Below are 14,170 nucleotides of genomic sequence, written 5' to 3'. Positions count from 1 at the left end.
GTCGAAAAAAAAAAAAAAAAAAAAAGGATCGTTACTATCTTTGGCAAGAACAGGGTGACACACGGCTGGTCATTTATAGGTTAACGGGAGGAGGTAATTTCTATTAAAAATACACGCTGCCGACCAACGAAGACCGATCGATGCCCGCATGAGCATAATAAACGGGAACGGACGAGTCCTACGTGACGTAGACAAAGTGAAGTAAATACGAGTGTGTAAGTTCAATGCCAAGACGGAAAAAAAAGAAAATGTCTTTTTATGAATGGACAGTCCGAGTAATGAAATTTTTTTCCATATCTAAACATCAAGCAGTCTCCCTCTTGTGAATATAAGCTTATAATTGATGGAAATTCTAGAGATTCTATCAACAGATAAAATGTTGATTTTTATGATTGGAGGAGAACACTGTGAAAACGACTCCAATTCCAAGCGAATACATTGATCTTCTCTTGATTACCATTCATCGTGCAAATATTGATTGAAGTCAATCAGTATACATTGAAATGACTCACTGCCATTTGTTGTTGTTGTTTTTTTCTTTCAATTTTACGCACGATTTTATGGCAACATCTCTCAAATATAAGGTTCAACGTTCTCAACAAAATATATAATGTAAATTTTGAGTTCCTAAAACTGTTTCACTGTCTTTGTGCCTAATTCACCATTCCATTGATTCTCATGGTAAATCTCTGGAGGATAATCAATAAAAGTTTCAAAGGGCAAAGGGAACGCACTTTTCTGAGACTGGTTGCGAGTCGCCAAGGTGAAAACCTATAAGATAACTCCCCTATTTTTCCATTCCGTTACAAGCACACAAGAAATCCCTAAAAGTTTGCCATTTATTTCGTCTTTGACTCCCCCAATACTACCCACGAGACAATAAAAATAACTTGAGCTTCTCAGACGCGATGTCTCATTTCTTTGTCAACTTTTTCTTTCCGTCCCAAAATCTCAGACAGAATGCCTAGTAACAGCTATGCGTGTTTGCCCGATCTTTGAAAAACCCCCCGCACATTCATCCATTACTCAGACTCTGATAGTGTGAGATCGTGTGATGAAAGCCAAGTGATTGATTGTCTCAACTTCATGAATAAAAAATACGGAAGGATATTGATCGTATTGTGCTTAATATTTTTTATTTATAGAGAAATAAGAGGTGTGTTCCATATAGCCCATTATTACAAACAATGATTAATTGATACGCTTCTAGGAATTTTTTTATTGTTCATAATAGAGTGTTCCCAAAAATATCCAAATAATAAATTAAAAAATCGCACAACCATTTGAATTTTTTTTTTAATCAATGAATTACATATATTTCTTCTCTTTGCCCTTTTTTTCAATACTGGAATTGCAAGTGGTCCGTTGAGAATTAAAAAAAAAATTTCAACTGCTGGTGTCATGTGAAACATACTAGATGGAAATGAAACAAAGTTTCTCTACTTACTTCTCTAATATTCCAAGGAACAACAACATGAGAAGAAAAAAAAATCAATGAAAATGAACAATAAAAAGTCAGGGTTAGGCGTTCCATAGCTATTTGAATAGCTAAAAGCGTAGGTAGGCAAAGCTCAGAGAACTCGGTGGCTCACAAAGCCAAAGGTGGTGGTACGACGAGTGCATTACAACGGTAGTAAGCGGCAATATAAGGGAAGGACTGCCGTGCGGTCGATGCGGCTGACCACGAGGGCAATATGGGATTTTGGGCTACGTCAGTACATAGTGTTTAATGTTCAAATTTGGTACAACGTTATGTAAACAACAGGCATTCTATTATTGGTCTCCCGAGATTGACAATTAATTAATTTAAATTCTTTCCGCTCGGTTTATTACAATTATCGTTAAGACAAATTGAAAGAATAAATTTAATATTTTTTAATTGTGGAATAAACAAAAAAATTATCTCAATGAAAATTTTCAATTTATGAAAAATTTATTTGAAATAATGGAGATATCAAGCCTCACTACCATGAGAGCAAAAATTAAACGAGTTGAGGATAGTTTTGCAATAACTTGAACAAAATTAATGTGACTTTATAATCGCAAACACATCACGTTATTGTAGCTTTGGATGACACACCAGTACATTCTCTTTCAGGTATGTAGAATCGCTGTTGAATTCGACCAATTTTATTTTTAGAATCCCGGAGAAATAAGGAAAATAATAGACACCACGGTAAATCTGCACTTTTGTGGAATTTTAAACTACGATGTGAGTCAGCAGTGGTTCTCAAAATGGGTTATCATGCATTTCAAGGGATGAGAAAAAAGCTGCTTCATCAACGACAGCAGCTCGAAATATGTTTTCCATTCCGTTATCTCGAACTCTCATCAAATATCTTTCCAATTGCAGCGATACTACTTCTGCATTTCCTGCGGGAATTATATGCGAACGGAAAAATTGAAAATGAAAAGATTGAAAAAAGAAACAACAACAACAACGACAAGGTAGCCTCGTCGTTCTGACGAAAAAACATTCTGGCATTTATCCAACTTGTGAAATCAACGGAGTTGAAGACAAAAAAATTATCCCCAATTGCTGAAAAAGAAAAAAAAAACATGAACAAAACATATCACCAATACGATATCAATACAGGCAGTGAAACAGTGTGTCTTATCGACATTCAAATTTATTCGGTCAATGGAAAATCCATTGACACGTATATCAGATGAACTTGTAACATTTGATTATGAAAAATTCGCAATTGTGAACATTAATGATGATTATTATTTTTTGAAATGGGGTATTGATCATGCCTTCCCATTTCTCAAAAAAAAAAAAAAAAAAAAATACAAGTCTAATTTAAATCTCAGCTGTGAAAATATCAAAATCATCATTAGGTTCATTAGGGTTTGAAACCTTTTAATAGTCATTTATTATCGGCAAATAAATCATTGAATCATCTTTTTTTTCGGTAAAAATGGGGCAAAGAAAGGAGACACGGGCTTTTGAAGAAAAGCCAGTAAACAGCTGGGGGTGTTTTTATAGAATATTCAAGAAGGCCATTTTCAGTATGAAGCGCACACACGTATACCAACACTTTGTAGACTGATCTCTGTTCATTTACAGTTTTCTTAATATACGTGTGTAATTCAATGGCCCCTTGCACTGTCATCTTTTTTTCCTCTGTGTAGTTTTAATCGGTCACTGTGTCGATCTAGTGAAATATAACTTGGATCAGTAGTTTATTCTTGGATTGGATCGATTGGGGAGTGTATTGATGACTGGGAAGCGGGGGAGGGGCTACATTTAAATATCATAATAGTTGGAATAATGCGTATGGAAAGGCTAAAGTCCGACCCAAGCGCGGACAAGTACTACTGGCATTCAGTAAGACGCACTCACACCAGAGGGCGACCTTACTTTCAATTATTCAGAAGCCACACAAGTTCGCGGCAATGTCAGGGTTAATATCAACTTTGCAACACTAATCTCCATGTACAGGTAGAAAATAACACCTTAATAAAGGAAAATACCTCCGCTGGTTGTTGAACGAAGCGTCAATAGGTAATGGGTCAGGCCATATTATATCGACCAATTATGACATCAGATACCATTAAATTATTTTTAATAATAAATATATGTGTATATATATATATATATATATATATATATATATATATATATATATATGTATAGATGGATGAATTTATTATTGTTCAATAGTAATGAAGAGATTATTTGAATATCCTCGGAATTATTTCCGAGAACTAATCAACTAATTTTGCTAATTTTTCCTCATCTCTTGTTATTTTTCCGTTATTTCAGAAGTAAAGTAGCAGCTGCACTGCTCAATAAGCATCTCCAAATAAACGGCATATCAGCGGGCCTAGCGGGACTCCCACCGCCCGACCAACCCCCCCCAGAGCCACAACCAGAGGAACCACAGATCGCCAGTAGCAGCAAAATGAAACGAGAGAGAAAGGCTGCCAGGACTCTCGGGATCATCATGTCGGCATTTTTGACATGCTGGCTGCCATTCTTCCTCTGGTAATCAACATTCTCACATTCTCCTGTCATCCTGACTACATTTTCACGCCTCAATTGATGGCAAAGCAAGCCATCAATTGTTATTCCAAAGTGAATCAACAATATATGTAAACCTACTGTGCAAGTAGTTTATACATATCGCAACCCTGAGCAGCACTCGAGAAGACACTAGATATTCTGTACAATATATTAGGATAGACTCCCAAGAGTCTACCATAGATTGATGTTGCAACTGTATGTGGAAAAAGTATAGACTAGCTTCCACTTTGCGTCACGGTCGATAGTTTTCAACGATTCGAGTACTACTAGAAGTTATCTTGAGCATGGACCAGGCGCGGGCGAAGCTGTCGACTCGATACAAACCATTCAGGGTGTGTGTCAAGTGTAATCTTGAAACATGTAGACCTACATTCGACGACGTTTACCAATCGACTTTACCCCTGCAGACAAAAATTTTCCTTTTCCCAATTGGCCGATTTCCAATATCCCAATTGCCATATAATAATTTATTCCTCTTGAGTGAAAATTCTACCAAATTCTTTCAATCTCGCTCGCTGAAGAGGGAGAAAGAGAGATGAAAGACCCAATTTTACGCGGTCGAATTACGCCTTAGTCGAGGACGACGTCAGAGAAAGAAAGGCTTTCCTCAAGATACCTAATGCCGATGCAATTAGAAATATCGCATAGATATATATATATATACATATATATATATTTTTTTTTTTTGGATATTGTCCTCATCTATCCCAATGGTTCATTCAATTCTGCAAAAAACAAAGAAAGATGATGAAACCATAAGATAATTAATTTGCCAAATTTGCAATAAAAAACGGAATGGAAAACCAGACATTTATCAGTTTTTTTGCCTTTTTTCAAAATACCTGCAACGTCGGTTAGGCTAATGCAATAAATAAATAAATAAAGAAATTACAAAAATATTAAAATCTCAATGTTTTTTCTCTTCATGTCGATGTATGATTCATTTTATATTTGGTCTTGTCAAAAAATACTTATGGTGAAGAAAAATTTTTCGTTCAAGTTTGTAGTAACATTGTCCACTTGCCCACACATTTTAATTTTATCTACATTAAACATAATCTCTTATTCGCGATGGGTATTGTTCATATCAACTGTGAGCCAATACTTTTGTCCGCATCCCTCATCTCTGTCAACCCTTGACCTTCTTCACTTCCTAGCTATCCAATGAGATCGAGAATCCATTCCCTCGACCCAAATACTTGGCTCGAAGTACCCCATCAAGAGATCATTCCTTATCGAAAAGGAAAACTATTTGTTTTTTTTTCTTTTTCACCTCTTTAATTTACCTTGTGACCATGGAGGAGTCACGTCTTTATTACTTATATATAGTATATCACTGAAGAGGATATAAACTTCGCATGGTGACAGTGTCTCCAACTTTGCCCGATCTACCAACTCAATATCAACTCATTTCGTATAGTACAAGAGGAATGATTTTTTTTCCTTTTCAATCCTACATTTTTTTTTCTTCATTTCACGACGATAGAAAGCACCTCGAGTTATCAGAAAACTTATCAAAGCAAGAATTGTCGCCGAGAGGAGGATCTCATTTCATGAAATGTTTTCGTGTTGGTTGCAACCAAGTACTATTTCTGAGAAATATTTCTTATTACTTGAAGAGTGAAATAACAAGTGGATACTGGGGAATGAAAAAAGAAACGTTCACTAACTAAGTGCTTTTCTTGATTGCCTCGGGAAGATCGAAATCGCCTCCAGCCTTTTGTTACACGTATCTTACTCATCACAGTACCTCTCTTAACTCTCTGCTTCCCCTTATCTTCTAATTAAGACGGATGACCCTAGACGCCTACACACACGTTGTAATACTTGATCGATTCTCCAGTGGCAAAATTAGAGGAAAAGTTTACTTATATGGACCTGTGCAGTTGGTTATTAATATACGATTATCCTCAAAAGGCATAAAAAAACAACCGCTTAGGCGGCGCGGACATTACGTGTAAGCACATGTTTTTGCAGTATCGTGTAATCATTGAGGGAAAGGGGAAAAAAACATTCGCATGACTGGATGGGGTTTTCGGAATGAAGAAAAAAGAATTGAAAAAAAAAACAAAAATGAAATAAAATCCTAATGCAGGGAGAAATAAAAGAAGGAAAGGTCTATTCTTGTGGATATTTCATTCCTTGGAGCCTGAAGACTGAAATAGCGAGAGAGAGAGAGAGAGAGAGAGAGAGAGAGAGAGAGAGAGAGAGAGAGAGAGAGAGAGAGAGAGAGAGAGAGAGAGAGAGAGAGAGAGAGAGAGAGAGAGAGAGAGAGAGAGAGAGAGAGAGAGAGAGAGAGAGAGAGAGAGAGAGAGAGAGAGAGAGAGAGAGAGAGAGAGAGACAGACAGAGACAGAGCGAATATCGAAATGCGTGGGTCTCAATAGTGAAAATACAACAGCAATGAAAAATTCTATGATGCATAAGAATGCGCATGCAATGTACCAGCTGGGCGATTCTCTATGGAGGGGAACAAAAACAGTAGAAAGGAAATGGAGAATAAAACGATACTTCAAGTGGGGGAAAAAAAAAAAAATATATATATATATATATACATATATGTATAAACATGACCCAGTTTATAGAGTCAGTACATACACATTTACTAGAAATAAAATGATTTTTCAACGGTTTGAACTTGCCTCCAACTGTAGTTTCAAATTTCTGAAAGAATAATGGATTTTTTTTGTTTTGTTGTTGTTTGAGGAATTTCATACTTAATTGGAGTTTCAACCTACGTCTCATCTATTTTTTCCATATATAATTTTTTTCATAATGGTCTTGTTCTATTTATTAGCGATAATGCCAGTAATAAAGTTGCCTATTTACGCGTAATTCAAGTATAATAATGGCAATTTTATGGACTTTTAATTTACAGGTACATAATTACATCCCTCTGTGACACCTGTGAGACCAGTGCAAGCGTAGTTGGCGCTGTTTTTTGGGTTGGCTACTTCAATAGCGCACTCAATCCTCTGATATACGCTTATTTTAATCGTGAATTTCGTGCTGCGTTCAGTAAGACACTCGAGAGCTGTTGTGCAGCCCTTGCGCCAGTACGTGATTTGAGACAAGTTCACAGAAAGCAAGATCTTGTGCACAGTAATGCATCATCAGAATTGCATGTCAACAATCAGTTGCGAACAAGTGAAATGACCAACGTCCACATTGAGGCTTGCATCTAGACATTTTCCAATGTCATGATATTGCATCTCTTCTTTTAAAAATATCCATATTGATTAACAACAAGATAACTAAATGAGATATTCCAAATGCTGCACATTGAAAAAAATCAGTGAAAAAATGTTTCCTTCAATTCTGACAATCTAATATTTTTACAATTCTAAAAATACTCAATATTTATAACTTATCGATCAAATAAATTATTTATTCATGTTAAAAGATTTTAAAAAATTGTCAACATTGAAGGAGAAACATTTTACTAATTTGAAGAAAAATTCTCATGAATAAACAAAACCTGAATAAAAATTTGTGCCAATTCATTGTTTCATTTCTAATTTGTGTTAATATACGCGGCCGAGAGCCGTAGAATTCTTATCCAGCTATATTTTACTACAGCGTGTATGAGGTTGACATGTGAAAAAACAACTGTACTCAATAATCTTAGACATTTCTTTTTTCAAATCTGTAAATACCTGAAAAGCACTTCTAAAGTCTGATTGATGCCGCTTGGGTTGGAGCGGGGGAGAGAGACAAGTGTATTTTCACCGTAGCTAATTAATTATGACGAGAATATATCCCCGATGAGACCCGAGCACCCACGAAAATGTGCTGCAGAGCCTTGGAACCAGAGTTCGTCAAACGTTTAAAATTAGAAAAATCAATATTACATCTATAACCATCGAAAGTGTCAGTGTATCTACTCCATCTCTGTTATTTTTTTTTTCTTTCTATGATAAAAAAAAACATGTTTATTTATCATAGTAAATTTAATTTAAACAAAGTTCAGTTTGCTAATCACCATAGAGGCTAACATCCCCGAGTATTAGAGGGGAGGGAGGAATGAGTGTGTCAAAAGCCATTCTTACAATACTCGTTTCTGAAAAAGGTGAGAGCACATAGGCGATGGCCGGGCAATGTCTCAGCAGTAAAAGTAAATAAAACAAGCAAAGGAAAAAATAGTATACACAATGATGGAGATGAGGTAGGATAAAATCCTGCACCTGCGAATAGTGTTCAAGTGCATTTACTCAGAGACTCGTTCTCTCGTTTTCGGGTGTATAAATAAAAAATAATGAACAAAAACAAACACACACACACACACACACACACACTAATAATATTGCAAACAGGGTGAATTGGAATTACATTAATTAATTATCTTACAAACCAACCAAAGAAAAAAAAATTCATGTATAAATAATGATAAATTAAAGAAAAAATGACCAAGCTTCTCAGCACAGTTTTTTTTCAACAATGTTTGCACAATTGAGAAGATTTTAAAAAATGCTAATTTTACGGGTTAATGTTTTTTTTTGTTAGTAGATTTGGTATTTTGTACATAATGAATATTTACAAATCATTATACTGATGGTGATGTTAATTAGGTATTAAGGATTTATTGTAAATAATAAAATATAAATTGGAAGTATCGTTATAGGGATCATTGAAATAGCTAAACTAATTGATGAATCAGTGAAACTTGAACATTCATTTGATCTTCGAGATGAAGAGTTATGAGAGACGCTTCGTCAACATTTTTTATATACACAAGAGTTGTGTTTATTCCTCGTGGCGATGCAAACCATGAACCATGATATTGTATATTGCTAGTTGAGTGAGAAAATGAAGTATGCGCACATTATTCACATAGCTGCATTGAAAATAAATGCGAATAAAATACCAAAAATGAAGAACAATCATTAACGCTAAGATGAAACGTAATCGATGGGGAGTATGATTCTCCAAATATTTAATGAAGAAAACAGAGAAATATGTGTGAGCCATTCAAAGACACATAGGTACCTATCTAGGAACTAAGTGACTAGTGACCTAATGTATGTACATAAACAATATTCAATTTGTGGGACTTTGGTGTCTTAAAGTATTCTACGAGAAATGAAAAATTGTTCAACAATCGGAATATTAATTGTATTTCACAGACGGTAGAAATTTTTATTTTATATAATTCATCATTGATAAACAATATTGGAGATAAATTATGTTTTTGTTTTTTGTCAGTAAGTCTGGGGATGCAAATGTTCGATAAAAAAAATATTAATAATAATAATAATAATAATAATGAAAACGTTATATTTGCATCTGTGAATGTATGATTGAAGTGTATATTGAAAATACGTGTCAAGAATGTAATAATCATAACGCGGTATATTGAATGACTGTGATGAATCTTTAGTGTCACGTAGAGTGATATTATGAGAAAGTTGATATGAAACATTGATTTGAAGCCGCTGGTATGTGATCGAGGCACATTAATAAAAAATATTTTAAGAAATGTTGCATTTATTTCACACATTTTGGGTCCATATTTATTGACAAGGTCCAATATTGCATGAGAAAAAAATGAATTCGAGTGCCATCATCGTTACGATAGTGCACACAAAATATACTAAAATATCTTGGACTGAATCGTTAATTAACCAGCATACTTGAGTCATAACGCATGCATGTGCACACAATTGTGCACAACTGTAGCCTCTGCATCGAATTAATTAGTGACGCGTACGATCGACGTAATGCGGGTACTCACTCTGGTTTCTAATTGATTTCTGGCTACTTGAACCGTATTTCATTCTAATGTCCCAATATAATTACTCTCCTTTTGGCAACATTTCTTGTTTTTTAAACTGTTTTTTTTTCTTTTTTTTTCCTTTTCCAGCCGAAATATTTACACACCCAACTACCGTAGTTCAGTCAATAGTCCTTGATTTAATCATGAATTAGAGGCAAACTCTATAGCAAAGTAAATTTGCCTGATTCAACTTATAAAACGTTGGCTTGTAGTTTTGGTGTAACAACTGTCCTATCACACGTGTATGTGATTTAAAAACATGTGAATTTATAATGAGCTTATAACGAAGAGAATTTTTGGAACAAAAAAAAACCATTTAATAAGTTGGGTTCATTGTATTATCGGATTTTCTCCCACATCCGCGCCTCAGTGAAAATATTCCTAATAATCTTCAGCAAATTGCTATGGAGTTATTGAGAGGTGAGATTCCTTGACATTGAACTATCAGAAGTTTCATGATCTAATCGAGGGTAAATTGACAACTGAATCTGCTGGAGAATCGATAATTAGAGAAGCGGGATTATGTTATGCAAAGTCGCCAGAGAAGGAACGAGTTTCTCAAGTTTCTCGGTGAGTGCTGCATTATTTATCAGTCAATTCTATTGTAACTATTTACAATCGTTTCAAAAAATACATAGAGATTCATTGATTCAACTTATCGCATCTCTTTCATTGCTCTTTTAAATAGTTATGATGATTTGCACATTTTGTTTTTGTCGAGCAAAAACGTTTTAGCATAGTTATAGGGATTATAGATATAGATGTATCTCAGTAACCTCTCGGGGACCAATAACTCAATTATTATCAACCACAAGAGACAAAATGGCAATGTATAGGTAGGTAGATATTCACAGTGCACAGTTACCTTAGTACAAAGAGCCCATCGATAGCGGCCCACCCAATTAGCCGTATCTCCGCCGGTGTGTCCTACCGCTAGTGAATCCAAGTGCCAACCCATTAGCCGCAATACTGTAAGTGTGGGATGTCGAGCACGCTCCGGAGCTTGTACAAGGTGTCAAGAAATGAAAAAAAAAAAAATTGAAAAAAAAAATGAAAACGTTGCAATTGAGCTACGAAAGGAGAGATTGAATCACGCATATGGGCCTCGTGAGCCCAGTACGGAGAGAGGGAGAGATATGCCCTGCCACACTCATCCCTCGGTGTGACCTCATTAATTATTATGAGAATTGCGCAAACTCTCCTCATTCCATGTTTAATTTCTACCTACTTTTTTGGCCTAATGACAGCCCCTCTATTCGTATTTTAATGAACATTCTCTGGTTTGAAGCTCAACATGACAGAGGTGAATTGAATATCCCAAGTCGATAAAACCATTCTCATATAAATATTTTCCTAGTTTAGGGGTTTATCGCCAAGGGCATGTGGCCTTTTCAATGAATATCTTCAATAACGATCAATCGATTGTTCAATAATTTTTATTGATGCATAATGAAGCTATGGTCGCGGTTAATTAATGGGATTCCCCTGTTTTAAAATGTTGATTCCAGTGGAAAACTTGAAAACTTGAACTTGTAGAAATTTTCTTCAAATCTAAATCCAAATCTAGTAGCCAAAGGAAAAACAACACATAAAAAAAGCCTTTTTTTCAAATCTTTGGGGTGAGTTTTTCATTGAAAAATTCCTCTCTTGAGAGTTGACCGATATTTATTCACCCCAAAGAAGGGAGCATCATTCCTCTCTGCCTTTCACTATTCCCGCCCAGCGCGTTTCCCCACTTTATGGTAAGCAATCACATTTCTTTTTATTTTCTCCCTTCTTGGCACGCAAGTGCCCTTTCTCTAGCCCCAGGAAGGCCTCCTCCTCCCCCTTGATGCCATCGTGTCACGCAATTCCCGATAGGAATACAAGCTAGTATGAGATGAAAATCATCGTCACAGGGATACGAAATTACAGCTCATACGCTAGGTAAAATATATACATGTCCAACGTTACACATATCCCTACGCTTGTTCTTCTTCATCATCTCTTCCCACAGAATCATAGTAATTAAATTCTCTCTGATTCAAGTAAGAGCTTTTGGCTTCAACTCTATTTTTGAGGCTCGCCTCCACCACAATTTACATCATAAAATGTTCTTAATGTATATTTTTACTGGGAGAAGTGTGAGAAATTTTCGTCTCAGCGGTGCAATAGACTCAAGCCAATTTCTAGTCCATTGAAAAACGTCGCTTGTTCATTCCACTGAATTCACAAATAATATCCATAAAAATTGCTTATAGGATGTGTGTTGTATTTTCAGTATTACCTTCTTGATAAACATCGGAAGGGATTTTTATAGCAGCAAATCTTTTCACCATCTTTGTTTGAACGTTTAGTGACATTTAATAATGAATATTCAATGCCGGATTCTATCTATATAAGTTCAATGTAAAAAAATGTCAAATCACTATGAAAACATTTAAATAACCAAAATTCATTGTCATAGATAGTTATTTTACATCCATATATTATTCAATATAATCCATTTCATATAAGACTTCTACTATCCCCATTCAATTTCTTATTTATGTATTTAATTTTTTTCATCTTTATCACGTACTAAGGGAAAAATCTGGCAACATCGGATACCAAATTATTTTAATTTTTTCTTTTGCTTATTGTTTCTCTAATAATATTATCATCAGGAAGGCCGAAATTAATCATTAATTAAAACGAGTTAACTGCTTGGTAAGAGGAATAAATTCTAAGAAATTGAACCAATTGAGCTAACAACTTTTTGTTTATGGTAGCAGTTAATTTGTGAAACTTGAAGATTTTCTTTCAATCCGTTCAGACATGCCCAATCATTCTTCCACTCGTTTTTTCCCTCCTCTTCATTAGAATATATGATTATTTCTTTATCTTTAGTACTTCCTTATATTTTCTACTTTCAATTATACAGCTATAGATCACCTTTTATGTGTTTGAAAAAGTACGACAGTGCTAATGGACTAGAAACTAGGATTTCCAAATGAAAGAAAATAATAATAATAATAATAATAATAATAATAATAATAATAATAATATTTTCCATTTAGGAGAAAAAGACGTAATCAAAGTGGACAGCAACTTTTTTTGACATCACGAACATTATTTTTAGCGTCGTTTTTTTTTGCTTTTTCAATTGAATTTCATATTCTTTTGCATTTTTGTGTTTGTACTTTTTTTGTCATTAGGATTCAATCGTTTTTCAATTGGCTATTGCCAATTTTTTAAAGTTGTTCACCAAGTCGTACCCAAAAGTGGACTTTATTTTTCCCAGAATAATTTGTTAAATCTACAGCTAAATTAATCAGCTTTTGCCAAATTAGTATTTGGAAAAGTTTTATCACTTGATAGTTGCTTGAATCATTCGTTAATATATAATATATTTTTTAACATACTGATTCAATTACTTGATTATTTTCTTTACGTAATTGGCATTCTGCGCGGAAAGCCATTCTAACGTAGGATTCGTTTCAAGTTGTTATCATTAGAATTCATTATTAAATCATAGGATCGTTGTATCCACTTTAGATCTATGTAACAAGCTTAGACTCTCTCCATAAATTCTTTTATATTTTTTTAAATTAGTTTTATTACATTGCAATAATCTTTGTGACCGAGAGAAGCTGCATAAAAAATCTACAGTACTGGTTCAATTGTTCTGTAACGATCCTTAGATCAGTATCAATAAACAGAAATTATTGATACTACATGACAAATCGTCCGAATGAACTGTGGATAATTGACGATTCATTTTTTTTTCTTGTCGTATCGATCATTTTCTTTTTCAAAGATTAAATTTTTTTCAAAAAATGTAAAATCCTGGACACAATTGTGTACCATATATATCACGATCTAATTTAAGCTAATTCAATGTATCTCTTTCTCTTTAATCATTATTATTTTTTATTTTTCTCAATTATTTTTATTTAACGGTAAGATTTTCCCAAATCCCTATTGTTATGATAAAATAAAATGAAGGAAAAAACAAAAACAAATGAAGACTAATAAACAAAAGCTTGCAAACTTTTTTCATACATTGTAGCGAATAAGTTAATAAATAATAAAACGTCTTAGTTGATGTGACTTGGGAGATGTTATAATGATTCAGAAAACAGAAGAAAGGAATTAATTTTAATTGAAAAAAGAGAATTGTGAAAATGACCATACGCTTATTCACCCCCTTTCAATACTTTGTTTTATTATTATTAATATTATTATTATTATTATTATTATTATTATTTTAAATCTGATGAATTGCACCAGCCGGACGTTATTCATCCTCAGTATCACCGTCACTACTGTAGTCGTGGAGAACAGGTGGACGAACGTATGGCGCATCATTATTCTGGCTGCAAAAGTAAATTGTTTTTTTTTTTTTTT

At 34.3% G+C, this 14,170-nt stretch overlaps 2 protein-coding genes across 3 annotated transcripts in view; one reads left to right on the top strand and one right to left on the bottom strand.

The window, feature by feature from the left end:
* Positions 1 to 8,427, top strand: part of LOC107042345 (octopamine receptor beta-1R) — a 24,160-nt gene extending 15,733 nt beyond the window's left edge. For both annotated transcript variants that reach the window (XM_015263350.1, XM_015263349.1), the window contains exons 3-4: positions 3,770 to 3,991; positions 6,908 to 8,427. In XM_015263350.1, the coding sequence (XP_015118836.1) occupies positions 3,770 to 3,991; positions 6,908 to 7,214 (529 nt within the window). In that variant the 3' untranslated portion in view covers positions 7,215 to 8,427. The remainder of the gene's footprint in view (positions 1 to 3,769; positions 3,992 to 6,907) is intronic.
* Positions 8,428 to 11,824: 3,397 nt separating this feature from the next.
* The window catches only part of LOC107042341 (ubiquitin thioesterase trabid), a 6,001-nt gene continuing 3,655 nt past the window's right edge, over positions 11,825 to 14,170 (bottom strand). The window contains exon 4 of the mRNA XM_015263341.2: positions 11,825 to 14,139. Coding sequence (XP_015118827.1) covers positions 14,061 to 14,139 — 79 coding nt within the window. The 3' untranslated portion in view covers positions 11,825 to 14,060. The remainder of the gene's footprint in view (positions 14,140 to 14,170) is intronic.

Source organism: Diachasma alloeum, unplaced genomic scaffold, assembly GCF_001412515.2.
Source record: "Diachasma alloeum isolate Michigan unplaced genomic scaffold, Dall2.0 Dall_scaffold_00443, whole genome shotgun sequence".
Taxonomy (NCBI): domain Eukaryota; kingdom Metazoa; phylum Arthropoda; class Insecta; order Hymenoptera; family Braconidae; genus Diachasma; species Diachasma alloeum.
Note: the sequence above shows the minus strand (reverse complement) of the source record. Positions and strands in the feature narration are given on the sequence as shown.